General features: G+C 40.2%; 1 protein-coding gene across 12 annotated transcripts; it reads left to right on the top strand.

Annotated features, from left to right (window-relative positions):
• The first annotated feature begins 16,631 nt into the window (after positions 1–16,631).
• LOC136527289 (inactive poly [ADP-ribose] polymerase RCD1-like) lies at positions 16,632–20,507 on the top strand. Of its 12 annotated transcripts, none has more exons than XM_066519958.1 (4): positions 16,694–17,465; positions 18,728–19,375; positions 19,469–19,946; positions 20,315–20,507. In XM_066519958.1, the coding sequence occupies exons 1-2, from the start codon at positions 16,843–16,845 to the stop codon at positions 18,810–18,812; spliced, it is 708 nt and encodes a 235-aa protein (XP_066376055.1). In that variant the 5' UTR covers positions 16,694–16,842; the 3' UTR covers positions 18,813–19,375; positions 19,469–19,946; positions 20,315–20,507. The 12 variants fall into 12 exon arrangements, with proteins under 12 accessions (XP_066376067.1, XP_066376055.1, XP_066376065.1 ...); XM_066519968.1 differs by lacking the exon at positions 20,315–20,507 and adding an exon at positions 18,301–18,471 and having other exon boundaries at positions 18,736–19,375; positions 19,469–20,268; XM_066519967.1 differs by lacking the exon at positions 20,315–20,507 and adding an exon at positions 18,301–18,471 and having other exon boundaries at positions 19,469–20,268.
• The last annotated feature ends 1,877 nt before the right edge of the window (positions 20,508–22,384 follow it).

The raw sequence follows: 22,384 nt of genomic DNA, 5'->3' as shown, positions 1-22,384 counted from the left end.
GATTAGTGCAATTACACATAGTAGTCATGGCTAAGATCAACTTCATATCTACACATAAGGGATATTACTAAGGAAGATTAAGAATAGAGCTTGTCTTCCTTCGTAACTATATCCTACTTGTATACCTATATTCGGCAAGTGGACTATAAAGGACTCAATGGGAGTGTCGCATCCAGTGATCTACCATATGACCCGGAATATAGGGTGTATCCGTAGGTAAACAATGTATAAGCACCACACTTACACAATGTCGACCACTCAACCATGGTACCTTAGAGTGAGCGCTATATGAACTTATGTATAAATATAAGGATAATCTAGCTATACTAAGTATATAATGAAAGTAGACCATGAACATGATAACTAGGAACATAAATGATATGAATAATGTTGCCATAACAATTGTAGCAAACATATAAAAAGTAATGAGAGATACAAAAGAGAGGGTACAAAGATTATACCAAACATGCTCTTGACATGATCAGGAATCCAAGCAAAACCTGCTTGCTTCCCTCTAGACCTAGCCTAACTAGCTATGCCTTAGAATATGGTAGAGCTTCGAGGATGATTAGGGTTTCTATCTCCTCAAATGACTTCAATGCCTCCAGGGGGTCGAGCAGTCAATCCTAAGCCCTCGGATCAAACTAACTTGAATAAATAGTGTAGATGCAATCTAGGAGGTGGTGGAGAACTGACATAGCAAAGGTGGGACCTAGGGGCCGGCCTGACTTTTTTGTGTTTTGTTTTATTAATTAACAGTGCGTTAGCACAGGATAAAACAAAAATAATAAAAACAATCTAACTAAACTCCCTATACTACTGCAGTAGTAAAGGCCACGCACTCTAGGACCCTGAGATCCGCTGCTTGAGCCGTAGGCCAGCCAAACTTTTTTGTGTTTTGTTTAATTAATTAATAGTGCGTTAGCATGGGATAAAAAAGAAAAAATAAAACAATCTAACTGAACTCCCTATACTATCGCAAGCGGTTAAGGCCGTGCACTCTGGACCCTGAGACCCACGCTCAAGCCTTAGGAGAGCCAAACTTTTTTATGTTTTGTTTTATTAATTAATATTGCATACATGATAAAACAAAACCAATTGAACTCCCTATCCTAGCGCAGCGGTTAAGGCACTAAACTATGTCCCCAAGACCCGAGTTCAAATCCCAGTCATGGGTCAATTTTTTTTATTTTTTTTTTAAAAGCTACAATGGTAGGTAGCCCAGCTATAGCATGGTAGGGCCCATCACTATTGGTTTTGGTTTAAAAACCTGACAATGATACAAGTTATCACTGTCGGTTCCCAAAATCGGCATAGATGAGCACCTTTAATGTTGGTTTTTGAACCAAAATCGACAGTGATCTAAAGATGCTCCTCATGGGCTTGCAGTGCTCCTACTGACCACCACACGTGGGAGCACTGCTCTCACCTACCTGACAGCTTTACTTCAAAAAAAAAACTACCATGATTGATAGCCCTTATAAAATGGCCCTCGACCAGGAGACTCTCAATGGCCAAGTCTTGCCACCCTCTTGCTGCAGTATTTCTCACTTCATTCTGTCTTAGCTAGTATACACATCTATGGCCTCTCTGTGGGAGAAAGCCCTCTACATACAAATTTCAATAAGCATAGTCATCCGCAAGGATGGCGCACACAAAAGGTACTAGAAGAATGATTCTGAAGATAGAGCAACGCCGAAGCTTGGGGATGCCGCAAAGTTGATAGAGTCATCCTATGTGGTGTGCTCTGGCCTATCTGACTAGAGTGGCATAGGATTCATTGGTGCTCGGCAACCATCCCTGTGTGCTCTAGATTGTTTGTCAGGAGAGGCATGGGTTCAACAGTGCCCTACAACCTCTCCGTTCATCTCCCGAAAGCGCATCTCGTCAGCCATCTCTGGCGTCCTCTGGCGCCTATTTGACCCTACCTGGCCGCTAAAAGAATGTTTCTGAGGTGGTTATATTATAATGTGTTTGTACACTTTGATTGTAACATTAACCTAGACACAAATAGGTTTTTGTTATCGTATATTTAATTTTAGTGTCATGTCTTTGTTATCATATATGTAATTTTATTTTAAGGTTTATGTTATTTTATGTTGTATTTCTGTAACCAAAATATATATATATCGATGTTTGTCTCTTTAAATGGCAATGCAGGTATGCATATTTTACATATATATGGTGCCCTAATAATTAATTATCTAGCGTTTTTGGGGTGGATGACGGTGTTTTTGTACCCATATATGAAATTATGCAATTGATACAAAATTTTTGGACATTATTTAAGCATTACATAAAGATCACTGGATTACTATTTTTTTATAAGTAATGACCTTTATTGCAGCATGCATGCAATGCATTTATTATTGCATGCATGCATGCATGAAAGCACGTGGTGTCAGCCACATCACTATTGGTTTTCATACAAAACCAATAGTGTATGGTTATATCATTATCAGTTTCATTACAAAACCGGTGGTGATGGACACCATCAGTGTCGGTTTTGTTTTAAAATCGGTAGTGATGTGTCTGCCCCCCTATAAAAAGGAACCACTGGGAACATACACACGCACGCACCCTCACTTCACTCTTATTTCTCAGTTTTATGTACTCTCACTTCTCACTCTTTTCACTCTACGTGATTTGGTCATGGGTCCTAGATATTTCATTTCAGGGGTATTATATATGTTCTCCTCTTTCGTATTGTAGCTATGTATATATGCATCGATCTATATTTATTTAGTTTGTGACATTTTACTTGACATATTTTATATAATGCAATATATATTTCTATTCAAATTTCTTGAATTTTATTAGGTATAATGCAATATATATATTCTCCTCTTCCATATTCTAGCTATGTATATATATGCATCGATCTATATTTATTTAGTTTACTACATTTTACTTGTCACATTTTATATAATGAAATATATATTTATAGTCATATTTCTTGAATTTTATTAGGTGGGATGAATGGACCTCCCTCACCACAAGAATTAGGTTTCCACCCTAGTGATGATCCATTCGATCTGATGTGGCCATTCCAAACAACCCTATTCTAGCTATTGTATGAAATATTTTTCAACATCTTATTTTTGGATGCTAATTAATTAATAATTATAGTTTAAATTCCATAATAATTATTGTTTTATAATATGTATGCACTCATTCAAATAATATCATTGTTGCATATGTCATAGACAATAGCCCCGATAAAGTGGCAACAAGCATCACTTAGCTTGCTCATGGTGTCGGACATCATTACGAGCATGGCATCTGCTGATAATGGTCAAACTTGGACGTGTGAACTAAGCTTCTACATCCCTTCGAGGCTACCATCAAGGCATCAGGAATTTATCCGGTAGATGAGATCACGGATGTCGAGTAGGAGAAGTGCCCACTTCTCTGCCGTGCCCAACTGTTTGGTGGCACTTCAACATATTTGCTATCAGGTGCTCGAATTTCTCGCACTTCAAGATAGAAGCTTTGCGTGGTGGTGATGTCCCCATTCCTCAAGTAAGCTAATACTGTGCGAGCTACAACCAAATGGATGTGGTAAAGTTCAACATCACTGATACCTGAGTCATGGTTATTTATTGTTGTTATTGTAATAACTGATCTCTCATTTTTTATTTTGCCCGCTTGTAGGTGATGCTCCATGACAGTACCTATGCTGCATTGGGCTTGTCGGCCATTCTAGACCAAGCTATAGAGAGACTCGGGTATGACTAGGAGTACTGTACTAGGAACCTCGGACTGGCACACTATTGTAGGACGCCTAGTGCTGCATAAGATTTACTAATCGGGCCAATGGTCGTTTAGTAGGTTATATCTATGGATGACCATGTCACCTGGTCTTTTGAGGCATAAGAGAGTGCAATCGTACATCATTGACCTTCATCGATAGCTGTGGTTATAGAATCTATGAAATCAATTACCATGCTTGGATTTAAATATATAGTGTTGCGCATCCACCCCTCATTAGTGTTTGTTTAAGTTTAATTTGAAAGGTTTAAGTTTAATTCAGGCTTGTGTTTGTCATGTAATTCATGTGCTGTGGAACAAAAACTCTAAATTTCAGTGCCGTATTGGTCTCAAAATTTTTTTAGGCTTGCACGTGCCATGGGTGAATGAAACACCAAGTTTGGGATTTTTTCTAAGATGGTTTGGTACTTTCTCTAGTTTAACTGAATTTCTACACGACGCCACTGATTAATTAGAGGTTGAACTGACCTTACCCCTGAAATGATCTGGGATGGTGCCAAACTTTTCCATACGGTCTTATGTGCCATAGGGACCATTTTTTGGTTGAGGTGGATGTAAATTCTAGTGTGTCCAATATGTAATTGGACCTCTTTTGTCCCGTTTAGGACAAAAAAATAATAAAGAAAATGATCAGAAAACATAAGATCTTGTGTGGGGCTATAATTTGGGTATACATGCTTACAAAAAAATTTCAAGGCATCTGAACATAGGCAGTACATACCTGCTTCACAAACCTATAGAAGCTATCTCATATTACAATGGCTAAACACGTAGGTTCCCAAGGTTTCTGTGGTTCATATGCATTCTATTGTCATATTAGTCTCAAACTTTTTCTCAAGCTTGCACAGTACCATAGGTGAAGGAACCATCAAGTTTAGGATTTTTCTGAGATGGTTTGGTACTTTCTCTGATTTAATTGAATTTTTGCGCGATGTCATCGATTAATTAGAGGTTGAACTGAGCCTACCCCCGAAACTGATTTGGAATAGGTGCCCAACTTTTCTACGGGGTCTTATTGCCCTAGGGACCAATTTTTGGTCGAGGTGGATGCAAAATTCTAGTGTGCCCAACATGTAATTGGGCCTCTTTTGTCCCGTTTAGCACAATGAAAAATATAATAATAAAGAAAATGGTCAGAAAAACTTAAGATCTTGTGTGGGGCCATAATTTGGGTGTACATGTTTGAAAAAAAAATTCAACCCATTTGGACATAGGCGGTACATACCTGCTTCACAAACCTATAGAAGTCGTCTCATGTTACATTGACTAAACACTTAGGTTTGCAAGGTTTCTGTGGTTCATATGCATTCCGGTGTTGTATTGGTCTCAAACTTTTTCCCAGGCTTGCACACGCCACGGATGAATGAAACACCAAGTTTGGGATTTTTCTGAGATGGTTTGGTACTTTCTACTATTTAATTGAATTTCTACGTGACGTCACCGATCAATTAGAGGTTGAACTAGCCTATCTCCGAAATGATTCGAAATGGTGCCAAACTTTTCCACAGGGTCTTACTGTTCCCTAGGGAACAATTTGTTGTCAAGGTGGATGCAAAATTCTAGTGTGCCCAATGTTGACAATTCTTAGCATCACTCTTTACTAAGTTGTCATCCCGAGCAATGCGTTGTTGGTAATTGTGACAGAACCACCCAATTTATACAAGATCAAGTACGGTTGTCCCCGTTTAACACGTTGATGCGCACATACTTTCACTTATATAAACCCGATAGTCCGCTGAGTGTCAAGAAGGACATCGATAAATCCACAACACAACCAAGATCACACAATTAAGCAAATACACATCATATACACAGAGTTACAGTGGAAATAATGTTTGCAATGAGTTCACAAATAATAATACAAGTTTGGGTTTCAAAACCGATTAGTGAAAACAACATAACTTTCAACTGATTACAATAATATAAGTTCCAAATACATTGCTAGCATACGTGATATCCTCCGACAAATGCATATAGATAAGAACACTATATAGAGCCTGCCGAGCCCACCGGTGGTTAGCCACCATCTTCAGTAGGCTGAGAACTTCACCTGCAACATGGTGGGATAAACCCTGAGTACTCGAATGTACTCAGCTAGACATACTTGTCATAAATCAAAAAATAAAGTGACACCAAGGATCATGCAAGGCTTTATAAGTGGAGAAGGCGTGATAATATTTTGCATAAAAAGCCAATAGTTGAGCTATACATTTTATAATTCAATTCCAAGTTAATTGTAGCTATTCATCTCTAGATTAGCATCTAACCTATGCCAAACATGTGATGTATGATTATGTAGTATAACAATAATAACCATAGCTGGTGTAGCATTCCCATGTTCATCATAACCATCAAATTCCATAGTTCAATTACTATGATGCTGGAAGCTAGTTGAGTTTCTCACTATCCAGGAGAGACGACGATTCGAATCGATTTCAACCAGCTGAGAATTTATTTCTAACACAAACCCAGACATACCTATGCCAAGGTAGTCTTAAGTCACCTTTGGTACAACTCAGGTACACATTTTGCGGGTTCGATCAGCGCCGCACAATCAAGGACAACCAGCTGCCAGGATGATCAGGACTACCCTACCCTTGGGCTCACGTCTGGCTCCCCGCACATCTTTAATACCATCTAGAGTATGCACTCTGACAGAACGAGGCTCAGCCTGAGTTGAGCTACTCGGCTTCATGGTCGAAACAAGTTATCCGGCTAGCTAAGTGAGAGGCATGCGTTCAATCTCGACAGAAGTGCCAGCAAGGGTATGGTCCTTAATCGATATGGACGGGATCAACATAGCCAATCGAACATCATTGCATATGAAATCCCACCCAGTGTCCACTTAGATTACGTGCCATGGTTATTTTTCCATGATAGCAAATATAGCCAACCGTGCTCCGGTATCCACCTATATCTTGCAAGTGATAGGAAATCACCCAACTTCTACCGATCTAAGCATGACTAAGCATATATTCGATCCTGGGCCTACACAGGGTTTAAGGTGTATTTTTTGACAAGGTAGTTCTATGCATCAAGTGTTTCCAATCAACTCTTATAACCTAATGCATCAAACATAAAGGACTCAAGTGATATTTTGTAAATCATGGGAGGCTTCAAATGCTCTGGGACTTACCTAGGATCCAATACAAGTCAGTTCTATTAGCTTGCATCATCTTGGGGAATGTCTTCCACTCTACGCATGCACTCTAGGGGTCCTTCCATCTTCGGGATAGGTCCACCTACACCAGTCTTCTAGGTTTGACTCCATTATCATGTGCTTCACGTCCACACATTGTGCATCTAGCGTACCTAGATTAGATGCAACAATGCCTGTGCATGAATGCTAAGAATGGTAACATGAGATGCATCATATAACATCATTCAAGATAAGTATAAGGTTACATCAAGACATATGCACTCAGAGAGTAAGTCATTTAACTAACTATCACTCAAGTCTAGCATAGGGGTAGAAAGCATAACAAGCATGGCACACCAGTTAACTCAAGTCAAACTATTACAAGCATTTAACAATCAAGAACTATTTAAGCCGAGCATCACATAAGAACTAGGGTTGCGGTGAATGACACCAACATAATTAAAGCTCTAGCAAAACATTTATCAAGATCATTTTGTGGCAACATGCATACATGACCATTTATTAGTTACGTGCTTGACCAACATTATATAACACATTTATAAGATACCTCAGGTAGATCAATTTAACTCTAGTAGTGTCATGAGTTAACACTAACAAGCATACAAAGCAATGCAAAGTGAAGCAAACAACTTTAGGTACATGCTCAGATTCTGGGCAGCAGCACAATAGCCACTTGTTTTTAACCATAACTAGAGATATAGTTTTCCAACAAAGGTGATCCTAGACTTTCTGGAAATCTAATGAAATTGTCTACAACTTTATTGTTCATATCAAAAGCTAATTCATAGGTTAACATGATCATTATATGCCAATATTTTGGGTCTGTACAGACAAGGACAGAAAACTGACAGTAACTTCAGAGAAGCCATAACTGGAGTTCTAGACCACCAAAAATAGTGATCTTATACATTTTAGAAAGCTTAGGAAAATAACTACAACTATCCTATTATCACCAATACACTGATTCCATCTATAAATAAGCCAAATAATACAATCATTCAGATATGTTCAGAGCACATGCAAAAGCTGACAGCAAACTTGTAAAATCTATAACTCCTAAACCAACTGGACTAAAATCATGAAATTTTAGGACAAGAAGTATAAGAAAACTATCTACAACTTTTTTATTCAACATATCTACAGAAAACATCATTTGCATCATGAAAATATCAGCACCACAAAAACTATACATGCAGCCATAACAGCAGAGATACAACTATATGCATTTACCATTTATGTTGTTAACAACTAACATTTTGTTGCTATATATGCAGCTCCATGCAGCTTCTAACTATAACCAAGCAATCACATTACCTAGCACCAATTATTAGAAGTATTACATGGCATAAACACAACCATCTACTAACAAACTTTCATTAGTTTTCTATATACAAAAACCTATATATTAATTATAGGTGATACTACAAACATATCATTTGGATCTCAAATTTTTATAAGAGATAGACGATGACAAAACATGATTACTACACAGATCTTACATGCTCAGGTTTTATAGATTAATTATTACAAAAAGACAAATTGCTAATGCAAGAAAACATGTGAGAGCAAGATAAATCTAAAACACACTATTTTCTGCAAACACATAGCCATATTATGTATCAACATGACACAACAACCTCCTACCAAGGTAATGGAACAACATTTTCCATTTTTACACTTTCATAAAAAATTATAACTCATTTAAAACCATTTATCAAGCACTAAAGAAGTTAAATCAATAACTCAATCATACTCATCCAATGAGCATGAGATTTTTACCATAGGACACATATAGCATCAGTAGCCTACCATACAAATTTTATAGCAATTGGAGCATCACAACTTTAGATATGAATTTATTTCTAGAAAACCCTAATTAACATAGATAAATAAAAACATCAAAATCCTTCTACTAACACATATCATATTATGACTCCACTGCATATATCTGCTCTCAAGGATTCCAAAAAGTCTTCATTTGCTATTTAAGGAATTTTCTACAATTTATTATGATTTTCTAAAGTTTTAGATAATTATATGCATATAGGGAAAAAGAAAAGGAAAAACACTTTTGCATCGGGAACCCTAGACTTTCCTCTAATCTACCCATAGTTCATAAGGCCAATTCACATGAGTCATAGGCTCTTCACTTAACCCCCTGCACTTGGTTCTATTTGAGCACGACTGTCCTTCTTCTTCAACTCAAGTAGAGCAGAGGAGATGGCTGGAGTTCACGGTTTCGGATAACATGGGCAGCGCCGATGGCGATGAAGTGGAGGGGTAGCAATAGGGGGCCCGCACACACTCAGGAAAGGCGGTGGTCAGCCAGAGGTGGCCCCAGTTCGGCCCAGGCATAGGCCATGGCGGCAGCCCGACGGAGAGGAGCAGCGACGACAAACAAGGAAGCCACAGTAGCATAAAAAATGCGGGGAAGGTTCCATGGGCCTACGCGCACCGGCGGAAGGCGACGGCTTTCCTAGAGGTGGCTCGTGGCCACCTAGCCATGTGCGCATGCGGCGCTAGAGGCATAGCCCTGGCAACAGCCGTCTACAACGGCTGTCTACAGCGACGAGAGAGGACGAAAGAAGGGGCGCATCGGGGCAACGTGTGGCCATGGAGGTGCAACGGTACTCGGCTAGGACAAGAAAGGAGTGGAGGAGTTGGTTGGGTGGCGTCCAAGGCGCTTCCATGGGCGGCCATGGTGCCGTGCTCAGCAGGGCGAGAGGCAAAAGTGAACACGGAGCAAAGCTCAGGGTTGGCACAGCGTTTGGTAGCAGGCACAGCCTAGGCGGGGTTCCCTCGAGGCGTGGAGCAGAGGCAAGAAGCATGGGAACTGTGTGTCCCCTTTCGGTCCCACCGTTGAACACCTAGTGTGCGTCGAAGTGCCCACATTGATGCCCTCAAAACGGCATATTCGGCTTAGATTTAGCTCCTACCGTTATAACAAGGTTTGCTGACCACGGACTGCTCTCCAACTTCTTTTAAGGGTGCACAACCATTAGAGTAACTGATTAGGAGATGATTAGACTCCAAGATAGCAGTGTCAATGCATTGACATCAATTAAGGGAACTCAATCTTGATGAGCAAAACAAAGTCCAACTCCGGCCAAACTTCTCTGAGTTCTCCATGGAGTTAACTCCAACTTCTATTTTTGGATCAAATCAAGTTGCTAAATAAAAACATGAGAACATGACAAGCCAAGGCAAATCTAAAAATGCCTTGAAACAGACTGAAACTTACATCTTCTCCCTTCCGTATCAATCAAACGGTTCAATGATTCAATCAACAAATTGCTCATTATTGTAGGGTTACATGAGTACTACAATTTTGATTAAAGGAGTTTGGCAAAATTTGAAATGGTTTGCAAACTAAAATTCCCCAAAGGGGGCTACATGAAAATTGAAAATTGAAAGCTTCGACTCCAACACTTGGCCGGGTTTTGGAATTTTAAAACAACACTAAGTTGATCCTTGAGAGCCCTATTTGACTAAGTTAGGGACCAAACTAGCTCTTGACCCTTAAACAAAGTTTATTCTATAGAAGTTAAACTACAACTTTCATTTAAGGTCAAACCTCAGAACTACATAGAAACTAAAGTTCCATTTTGGTCAAAGCAGCATCACGATAAAGCTTTAAATTATGCTTTCTGGTCCATTGAAGCATTTTCTGGACATTTGCTCAACATGAACCCTTCATGACTTTTGTTGTAGAATTCAATTAGAGTCATTTGGGCAAGACAGCAAGGTTTGGTCAACATCCCATGTTCCCATTCACCCGATGAAGCAATTCAAGAAAGGTTATAACTCATCATTTCATGTGACTTCTTGGCTCCAAACTTCATGAAACTTTTCCAATGATGGAGATAGATAGAAGCTAAGGTGATGATCATGATAGAGCCATGTTTAACACTAGCCAAGCATACATTTGAAAAGGGTCAACATGTAAGCAATGGTGTGTTGTCCAAATTTAAGTTGGGCTCATTTTCATACATTTAACCTCAACACCTTCATCACCATTTCAGAGATAAGGAATTAAAGCTCCTAATTACCTCTTGATCTGTCATGTTTGAACTCAAACCCACTACCTAGCAAGTGGCTAACAACCAGGGTGTTATAGCCCTCCACCCTTACAAGAATCTTGCCCCGAGATTCGGTGCGAAAGACTTTTAAGGGAAGGGAAGCATGTCATCCAAATTTTCAATGTCTGCGATAGCATTAGGTCACTTAGCTCCGAGCATCAAAGAGGCTAATTTGGTCAAGTCACTCTCTGATACTTGTTATTCGTTGTAAATTTTTTGTCTATTGAATTTCCTTCATTGATTCTCGTCAAGCATTGTTACTTTCAGAGGAATCTAGGACAACGCTGTTCTGAGTACTTGTTCTTGGTGTATGAAGGTTGGTTTAGAGCATAATGAACTACTCGCATCCTCTGCCTCTCTATTGGGCATAGCATGTACAATTTTCTATAAGGGATGAGAACATAGACAGGTAAACATCTTCTGAGGCGGTGAAAAACTGACTAATCCAATAGGTCATGCCTATGCCGGTCGTAACTGTCCAATCACTCAAATGCCAACTGATGGAAAACTATATAATGTTCCATGTGTACAGTTCTCTTTCTCTAATGACAACATGGTATTATCTGAGTATGTTGAGAGAGTAGTGAATGTGATAGCTGACTCTATCGGCTCAGCGGTTTTGACGATCATTAGTTAAGGGGATCCTTGTATCCAAGCGGCAACAATTATCTAGGTTGAATCTGATGCAATCTCTTGGGTAAAAACACATAGCAAGTACCAAAGGATGAACTAAGGTTAAAGATTTTTACAGAGAAGGAGAATAGTGATGCTCGAAGGACAACAGTGGTTGAAAATTCATTCACAAATTTTGAAAAGCAGTCCTCTACCAAAGTAGCTTGAGTACAACTTTCCTTTACGGTACAATTACAATCCAACAAAGCTTACTTGTTGAACTACTTTTAACATTGAGGCTTTATTTTTAGGATTAATTAGCAACTCATGAACATAATCTAAAATCCATTATTTGGCACCTTTCCACTTTATCTTCAACTCATACTGCTTTGAGTTGACTGTTTAGAACACCCTGACTGCTCACAAAATTGCAGAGATAGGAAGCAAGGCAATGCACAACGGGTGCAAGGAGCCTTATCTAGGGCATCCAAAGGATTATCTAATGGAAAAGTATTGACCATGTTGCTAATCTTGGCATCGATTACAAACACAACCTTCTAATGTGAGGGATGATAGCAGTCAATAGAGAAATCATAGATTCTATACACCTTGGTTTCTAGTTCATATCTCACAAAATACTACTCTATTGTGCACAAATTTTGGTAGGCATATAGATCCAAGAGTCTTCTAACTACTAACCAAAATTCAGCTCAAAACAACACCATTTGATAATCCAAACAAATCATCTACTAAAACTGCTTTGTTCTGAAATTTTAGTGACCCAAACTGATAAAACATCTCTCAAATCTGATGCTTTACTCAATCAATCCTCAAACCAACTTAAGATATCGAAGTACCCTAAGTGAGGAATGAGCTTGCCAAGTCTTGTGACAATCCAACCATGTTTGAGCTTCTAATCACTAGCTTAAAGATAATTGGTTTGGTGCCATGAAATCTGAACAGATTTCCCATTCTTCTTTTTCTTTGCATCACACATTGTGGAGTGTGTTCTGCACTCTCTAACTCTTTGTATAGAAGCAGTAGTAACTTTCTCACTGAGGATGGAGGCTAGGGTTTTTCCTTACATGCCTCTTAGGAAACAATCTCAACCATTGATTTAGACACCAACTCGATGATACACAAGCACTAGACTTGTGGGCTATTTTTGTAGGGCACAACGCATACTACATGTAGAGGGGTAGTCTAGCAAAGATAAGGGACCATTTCTAACTATTCTTCGGCACTTCATCCAATAGGGTCCTGAACAAATCCTTTTGCAGCACCTAGATGCATAGTGATGTTGTCCTCAACTAAGGACGTGCTTTCTCTAGCTCTTTACCTAGCTGATACAACATCTTGTACTATTTGTGTGATTGTCCAAGATGGAATTGCCTTGACAACACAGGATCTGGAGAAGAAAGCAGTACTTGCATCACTGACTAGCTTTGCTGTTTCCTTGCTTAACATTGTTCTGTGAGACATAGACTTTGTAGCTACCAAGGAGTCATTACCTAGCCAGAGATTAACTTTCCTACTAGTAACTAATTAGTTGTCTCTCAACACTTAAAATTTCCAAATCTTCCTTTTTGATGGCAACAATCATAGTGGATGCGCAAACAGACAGTCAATATCAAAGTCAGTAGAAAATGGGTCACACCAAAGAAGGTTAGTTTTTGACTGCATGATCCTTATGCACGTAAAGGTTGAGAACTTGGACATGAAGCTCATGAGCACCCGGTGACCTATTACAGCACATAATATCTTCATCCATTGTCTCTTAACTGATAACTTGTCCAATGTTACATGTCGTGTACCTTTCTAATCCAGCGGGGATGACATAAGTTGCTCACTAGATGATCGACATCATTACAGGGATAGCCAAGTAGAATCACTCATCTACCACCTCTTGTAGTTTTTAATGTTTATGTCGGTGACCTGTTCTTGAAAGGTTATCTTCTTTGCAACTTCGGAAGGAAGCTTTATTACTTTTGGTCTGATATAGGGATCTTCTGATTAGATATAGAGAAATAACCAAGGAAAAATCCCACAAGAAATAACACATCAATGTGGTTTCATAATGGATCATGACTAGAAACCTCGATACAAGCACATACTGAGCAGCACAACCTTGTGTCGTGCGCCACAGGAGGCTCCTAGTTTCATCATGGCACCATTAGTTGCTAATCATAACACCATTACCGAGCGCACAACCAAAGTGAAATTCCAAGTGGCAGAGATTAGGTTGTATGAACCAGCATTATGCAAAGGAGGGATAGCAAGCAAAGGTAGTCACAAGGTTAGGAGTCAACAAGGGGTAGTCCAACAAAAAGACATGGCACATGAGAAACATAAATTAACCAATGAAGACAACTGAGCATGAGACTCTGACATAAATTTTCCACGCATGCCTTGTTTTTACCAAGGAGATTACTAGATAAAAGAGTAATATGAGATGCGATCTTGTTGGGCAGCAATATGAGATCAAGACTGATAAACATTCAGAGACTTGAGATATTTGGAGATAAAACAAGCGAGATTTGAGGGACAAAGCCGATACACTACTCAGGGATTCAGTTGATAAAGCAATGACATGATTTGCAAGGAAAGGACTCCGAGGTTCAGGCAGCGAGAGGTTAGCGTTGCACTAGATCACCTTTAGGATAAGGGCAGAGATGTACAACAAGGATTTTTGGGCAGGGTCTTCACACACAGGAGCAAGACATCCATGACATATGCAAGCGTTTATGGGAACCAAGCTTGGACTCACGAGTCAAGCAAAAGCATGGATACACAAACATTCAAGGACTAACAATCACACACATAGGCTCAAGCTCCTAAGCAAGGGAATCTACTTGGAGACAACCATGAGATTAACATAACCTGAGTGTTGTTCTAGGATAAGGCAGTTCACACTCACATGCTTACCGAGGACAAAAAGGGTGACAACTATGGTACCACCTAGAGCACAACACATTCACACATACATCATGGTAATACCTAGGAAGCAAGCAACCACATGTCTAAAGAACTAATGTGAAGATAACTTGAAAGGAAGAACCTGACATTATATTTAAAAGAAAAGCATGTGCAGGCTTCTGACAAGGTATCACTACAAGTTTTAGTTTTCAAAAGGGTGAAGTTTTTGCTAACTAATAACTTATCATCTATGTCCTTTGGAAGCAAACATACAAGGCAAAGCTAATCACACACTATCTTCAAGCACAGCTATTCGAGCGGCATGGAACAAGGCATTTTGCCTAGCTTCACACAGGGAAGATAGTAACATCACATTGATCACAAGTTACTTAGTATTAGAACAAAGTGAGGGAAGCATATTTATGTACAAGCACAATCATGATGCATGACCGTCCTATTCATCCTCACAAAATTGCCAGCCTAAGGTGGCAATCATGTTCTATGTCGGTGGCATAATACGTACTCTCTTGATATATAGCTAGTCGTCAGCTACATTCAATCTACGCATTCGTGGTTTACGTACCTGCAGAAGAATTTTATTTTAGCCCAACCCCACAATTATATGTATGCGGAAATGAAAATTTGGTCTCTAGGTTTCGTTCTAAATACTTCCATATATATATATAGAATTATATATATATATATAATTATATATATATATATATATATACTTCTATATCAAAGCTACCCATACGTAAATACGTCTATACATACATATAAATATGCATATACAGCTGTATCAAAACTAACCCACAATTAAATACTTTCGTATATATATGAGATATATATACTTTAGTATCAAAACTACCTCTCCCCTTTGACCGCACGCTCACATCTTGCAGTTGTACCACTCACCAACTTACCTGGACATAGAGGTATATTGATCCATACATTACCATTCAAGCGAATGGCATCCATATATTAGCACACCATATGGACGACGAAATAAAAATTGCAATTAAGTAAATCCCCATAGTTAGTATCAGTTTACTTAGCCACCTAGTAGTCCTTAATTGAGCTTAACTAGAGGTTGTCTGTAGCATAGTTTTACAAATTAGTTTTGACAAATTTGCTTGTAGCTAAAGTTTTAGTCCAAATAAGCTTTTAAAATCAAAACTTTGTTTTTAAAACTATGTACATGACAGTATTATACTTAATCTTGCTCTGATGCTAGCTATGACAGAACCGTCCAATTTATACAAGATCAAGTATGGCTATCCCTGTTTAACACGTTGACGTGCACATACTTTCACTTATATAAACCTAGTAGTCCGCCGAGTGTCACGAAGGACCTCAGTAAATCCACATCATAACCAAGATCACACGATTAAGCAAATACACATCATATACATAGAGTTGTAGCAGAAATAATGTTTATAATGAGTTCACAAATAATAATATAAGTTTCGGTTTCAAAACCGATTAGTGAAAACAATATAGCTTTCAACTGATTACAATAATATAAATTCCAAATACATTGCTAGCATACATGACATCCTCTGATAAAAACATATAGATAAGAACACAATATAGAGTCCTCGAGCCTACCGGCGGTTAGCCATCATCTTCAGCAGGCCGAGAACTTCACCTGCAACCTGGTGGGATAAACCATGAGTACTCAAATATACTCAGCTAGACTTACCCATCATAAACCAAAAAATAAAGTGACACCAAGGATCATGCAAAGGCTTTATAAGTGGAGCTGGCTTGACAATATTTTGCATAAAAAGCCATTAGTTGAGCTATATATTTTATAATTTGATTCCAAGTTAATTGTAGCTATTCATCTCTAGATTAGCATCTAACATATGTCAAACATGTGATGTATCTACCCTACTAATACACCAAGTTTTCTTCGTTTGGTCTATCCAGAAAAACGTCCCCCGCTGAGATGACCATCCTAAATACACTCTAAAAATTATACACACAAAATCAACCATATCCGAATCAACCGGCTAGATCTGTGTTCGATATTCTCATTCATTACTAACGCATGATCCAACGATCATATGGTATTCCTCCTCACCTTCCTGGGTCGCGGAAAAAGGAATATTGACGCGAGAAAAATTGACGCACGAGAAATCCGCGGCCGCCGCCGGCACGTCGACGCTGCTGCGGGGGTGGCGGGAGTTCCGGCGGAGCAGCGCGCCGGCGAGGTTCCTCTGCTTTGAGGACGGCAAGTGGGTCGACGTCACCGGGGAGGCGGTGCCGCGGCTGCGGCGGGCGTTCCAGGAGAGGAGGGCGATGGCCGACGCCTCGTGCGGGGGAAAGGCGTACCTGTTCGACTTCCTGTGGATGGTCAGGATCGACGAGGCCACCGGCGAGGAGACCGGGCTGGCGTGGATCGACCACCGCGGGGGCTGCTTCTTCCCGGCGCCCGCCGACTGCGGCGGAGGGAGGAACAAGCGCAAGAGGGACGACGGCGCGCCGGCGGCGGAGGACGAGGCCGAGTCATCCTCGGGCGTGGACGAGCGCTCAGGGGAGAGCCCCGGGGTGGGGGTGGACGCCAAGAGGAGGAAGGCGTGGGGGAACGCGGCGGCGAGGCTCGAGGAGAACGACAAGTACTACCAGGTCGTCAGCAAGCTGTTCCTCAGCTACGGGATGGCGCAGCACGGCGCGGCGATCACGGCGGTGCGCAAGATCGCGCACGGCGCGAGGACCACCGCGTTCCAGGAGCAGGCGCGGTTGCTCGCCGACGCGCGCGGAGCCGCCGCCGGAACCGCCAAGTTCGCCTGGTACGGCGCGTCCGCGGACGACGTTGCCGCCGTGGTGGAGCGAGGTTTCGCGAGGAACAACGCGACAAGGCTCGGCGCACGCAAGCACGGCGACGGCATGCACCTTTCCCCGCCGCAGTGCCCCTACACGAGGTGAGTTCCGTGCTGTTTTGACATCCCAATTCTTGAGATAAATTTCTACTACGCAATTTTGATCGATTCCAGGCATGTAGTTGTAGCATAATAATCTGCCTGGTTGCAAAGATTCTCATTTCTTTTACTTGCATATGAAGTTGCATCGATTCTTCCGGATGAATTTGTAAGAATTTTGAACATAGTTCCTCTTCTATCTATCTATCCTGCTGATTGGTAAATAGATCATAGAATTGCTTATTCATGCAGTTAAAAGCTTACCGTATCAAACTAGAGCAAAGTTCATGTTCCTTTTGCCATATATTCCAGTTGCTTAGTAGCAGTCAGCGTATCTTGCCAAAGCCTTAACCAATTTCTTGTTTGTTCGCCCTTTCCAAGAATATAATTTACAGAGTGTTTACATTTCTTGTCCTTTTGATTGCTTAATCACAAAGACACTGACCTGTCGCTTCGTATTAAAATGAATTTGTTGCTAATTCGAGCATTTCTGCATTTGTATAACAAAATAAACAAAATATTTTTTATGGAAGTATAGCTGTGAAGTATTCGGAGTAACTTCCAGTGAGAACTGGGAAACAACAGCTGGCGTAGGTTGCTAGCAGCAGATTACCAGTTACCACGGAGTGATCTCTGATCGTTCCAGTTAACTTGTAGTATAGTGCCCGTGCTGACGTTCCTCCGGCCTGCGCCTGTGACCCGTTTGGATCAAACATTAATCTCGTTTGGATCTTCTATATTAAACTCCCCGTTCTACACGAATTCCTTTTGCTTTTTTCTTCGTTTGGATCTTCTATATAAAACTAGAAGGTGATATTGGGATTTCATCGCCGAACAGAACAATTACTTGATCTCACCGAGCAGAGAAGCGCCTCGACGAGCAGAACAGGTACCTAATCTCGCCGAGCAGAGAAGCTCCTGATCTTGCCGTACAAACCTCACCTTCAAATTCTGATTTCGCCGAGCTGAGCAAGAACCAAATCTTCTTGCCATACACACGATCGACAAGGTTAGCTTCCTTACTATTTGTTCTGATGGCCAGACGCTGCAGCAGGTTATACATACTGCCCCACTATGCATGCCATGTCAGGCTGTCAGCACTACGCGTCCTGTGTCGTGTTTGTCCTGCAGCGATTTCACTTCAGCTTTCGCAGCAAGTTGGTGTGGTGTCGTTCCGTGAGATTGCTTGCATTGCATAAGATGCTACTATTATTGGATTGTTAATTTGCAAGTCAAATTGGATATAATTGGCTCATTGATTTTAGTTTGATAGAGGTCTGCTCGGAAGCTCCATGCTGCTCGGCTGATGGCATCAGCTGGCCTGCTCTCGGCATTGATCAGCACACATAAGAACTGGAATTCTTGTTGAAACCTGAAGGTACATGTTATAGATACCACATCATATGATGAAATAAAGCTCTGATTAGAGCGATAACTAAGTGTTTCCTCTGGAAATTTAGAAGCTCCTAAAACTGATACTGGTCCTCAGGGGCGGAATGAATGAAGTTTAATCTGATTCATTTGGTTGGACCAAGGAATTTTGTGTTTTTTTCAGTCAATCTTGATCATTCAATATTTTTTGTTCTTATAAAAGTATATCTGCTGCTGCTGTGTATGACTGAGTTCAGATAAGATGATCTTGCTTTCCTCCAACTACACGCTAACAGCGTACTGTTTAGCTTCATCTTCATAGTTCTCAAATCAAAAGCATCGTCGTTGAGACTCACCTGCAACCTTGAGCTATCCATGTCAAATTAATTTGGAGCAACAAGATGCACGTCTGTTCTCCATATATCAAATTAGCCATCACAATTTGCTTCTCATCTTTGGTGAAGGCATATGTGCAGCAACCGGAGAGCAGTAAGCTGAAACTTGCACAACTGGAGCAGGAACTCCAGAAAGCTCACCAGCAGGTAACACTTTCTTAGTTGCATGTATGTTTACTGAGTGCTTGGAAAATAGTACCTTTGTGCTGTTATTTTGACTCTCTTTGATATTACTTTCAGGGAATCTTCATTTCGAGCTCTGAAGATCAAACCTATGCCATGAGAGGAAATGGAAATATTTTAATTTGTTATATCTGTGTACCTCTATGTGTTTCTGGATTTAATTAATCTATCTTGATTGAGTGCTATCTTTATCCTTAGAAGTGCATCTGAAATTATAAACTTGTTGCAGGAGTGTTGACTTTTGACATTGAATATGCTAGATGGCTAGAGGACCAAAATAAACAGATAAATGAGTTGAGGACTGCAGTGAATGCTCATGCAAGTGACTGTGATCTACGGCTTATTCTAGATGGCGCAATGGCACATTATGATGTTATGTCTTATGTCATTCGATCATTGAATATCATGACTTACAGCAATCTCTGGATTTTTTGTTCATCCCCGTTATGTTAGGTTATTAAGTTGTGAGAATCTTGTTTTTCAGGGTTTGGATACCCTAACGCCTACCTTGATAGTAAGCAATGGTGTGAAGGTGGTAAGTCATGTTCTGGTAATGTTTTCGGTACTGTGTACAGTGTATTTGGGTTGCGGCCTGTGGGTTGTAGCAGTGCTTTTTTACTAGCTGCAAAGACTGTTTCTTTTTTTCATTTTCATGAATAAAAAATCTATTTTTCTAAGCTCCAAACCTGAGATCACGCCTTTTTTACGTACCACCAGTCTGCTTTTATTGCCACTCTTCAAGATCAAATGAATTATTTGTTTGAGTTCAATTGTTGGTGATTATCGAGTACATATTCATAAAAAAAATTTAACTGTACCTTACGCCTTTGAAAACTTTAACTGGACAAGATGGAAAGATGTATATGGCACCCATAAGTGCTTATATTATTTAACATATTTCAGGTAATTGGCTTACGTTTCCATGAAGAAAGCATATGAATTCAAAACTGATATGAAGAACAGCCATGTGCATGCTGACAGCTCAAATAAAGCGTGCAAAGGACGGTTGCCTATCCATCGATATGAAATATAAGAAGCTAGGTAGTATAGGATTACGATTTGTATGCATTTCCCATCTACTAATATTGTTAGTAGATATGGTTTCTCACTTTCTCTAAGAATCTTAATGTTTGAATAACAATATTGACTGGTTTAGCATGATCAAACATCAAACTCCCCCCCCCCCCCCCCCCCCCCCCCCCCCGCGCAAGAAAAAATGTTGGTTTGATTTGTTTTATTGTTTTCATGTGCATTACTGAAATGAAACCGTGGCGTTAGCACGAGCACTATACTAGTGACTATGTAGTATAACAATAATAACCATAGCCGGTGTAGCATTTTCATGTTCATCATAACCATCAAATTCCATAGTTCAATTACTTTGATGCTGGAGCTAGTCGAGTTTCTCACTATCTGGGAGAGACGACGATTCGAATCGATTTCAACCAGCTGGGAACTTATTCCTAACACAAATCCAAACATACCTGCGCCAAGGTAGTCTTATGTCACCTTTGGTACAACTCAGGTACACATTTCGTAGGTTCGATCAGTGCTGCACAATCAGGGACAACCAGCTACTAGGACAATCAGGACTACCCTGCCCTTGGGCTCACGTCTGGCTTCCCGCACATCCTTACTATCATCCTGAGTGCGCACTTTGATAGAACGAGGCCTGGCCTGAGTTGAGCTACTCGGCTTCACGGTTGGAACGAGTTATTTGGCTAGCTAAGTCAAAGGCATGCGTTCAATCTCGGCAGAAGTGCCAGCAACGGTACGGTCCTTAATCGACATAGACGGGACCAACATAGCCAACCCAACACCATTTCATATGAAATCCCACCCGGTCTCCAATTAGATTAAGTGCCATGGTTATTTTTCCATGATAATAAATATAGCCAACCGTGCTTCGGTATCCACCTATATCTCGCTGGTGACAAGAAATGATCGACTTCTATCGGTCTAAGCATAGCTAAGCATATATTCGATCCTGAACCTACACAGGGTTTAAGGTATATTTCTAGACAAGGTATCTATGCATCAAGTATTTCTAATCAACTCTTATAACCTAATGCATCAAACATAAAGGACTAGTATGATATTTTATTAAACATGGGAGGCTTCAAATGCTCTAAGGCTTGCCTAGGATCTAACACAAAGTCAGTTCAGTTAGCTTGCACCATCTTGGGGAATGTCTTCCACTCTAGGCATGCACTCCAGGGGTCCTTCCTTCTTCAGGATAGGTGCACCAACACCGTCTTCTGGTTTGACTCCATTATCACGTGCTTCACGTCCACACGTTGTGCATCTAGCGTACCTAGATGAGATGCAACAATGCTAGTGCATGAATGCTAAGAATGGTAACATGAGATGCATCATATAATAGCATTCAAGATAAGTATAAGGTTACATCAAGACATATGCACTTAGAGAGTAAGTCATTTAACTAACTATCACTCAAGTCTAGCATAGGGGTAGAAAGCATAACAAGCATGGCACACTAGTTAACTCAAGTCAAACTATTACAAGCATTTAACAATCAAGAACTATTTAAGCCGAGCATCACATAAGAACTAGGGCTGCGGTGAATGACACCAACGTAATTAAAGCTCTAGCAAAACATGCATCAAGGTCATTTTGTGGCAACATGCATACATAACCATTTATTAGTTACGTGCTTGACCAACATTATATAACACATTTATAAGATACCTCAGGTAGATCAATTTAACTCTAGTAGTGTCATGAGCTAACACTAACAAGCATACAAAGCACTGCAAAGTGAAGCAAACAACTTTAGGTACATGCTCAGATTCTGGGTAGCAGCACAATAGCCACTTGTTTTAACCATTACTAGAGATATAATTTTCCAACAAAGGTGATCCTAGACTTTCTGGAAATCTAATGAAATTGTCTACAACTTTGTTATTCATACCAAAAGCTAATTCATAGGTTAACATGATCAAATATGCCAAT

The sequence above is a fragment of the Miscanthus floridulus genome, chromosome 19 (genome assembly GCF_019320115.1).
Source record: "Miscanthus floridulus cultivar M001 chromosome 19, ASM1932011v1, whole genome shotgun sequence".
Lineage (NCBI taxonomy): Eukaryota > Viridiplantae > Streptophyta > Magnoliopsida > Poales > Poaceae > Miscanthus > Miscanthus floridulus.
This window is presented reverse-complemented; position numbering and strand designations above follow the sequence as displayed.

Bases quoted from the DNA above. Each gene is read 5' to 3' on its own strand.
- LOC136527289 (XM_066519958.1), top strand. From the start codon at position 16,843: ATGGCCGACGCCTCGTGCGGGGGAAAGGCGTACCTGTTCGACTTCCTG. The intron at 17,466-18,727 runs GTGAGTTCCGTG...CATTGATTTTAG, and splicing joins CCGCAGTGCCCCTACACGAG to TTTGATAGAGGTCTGCTCGG.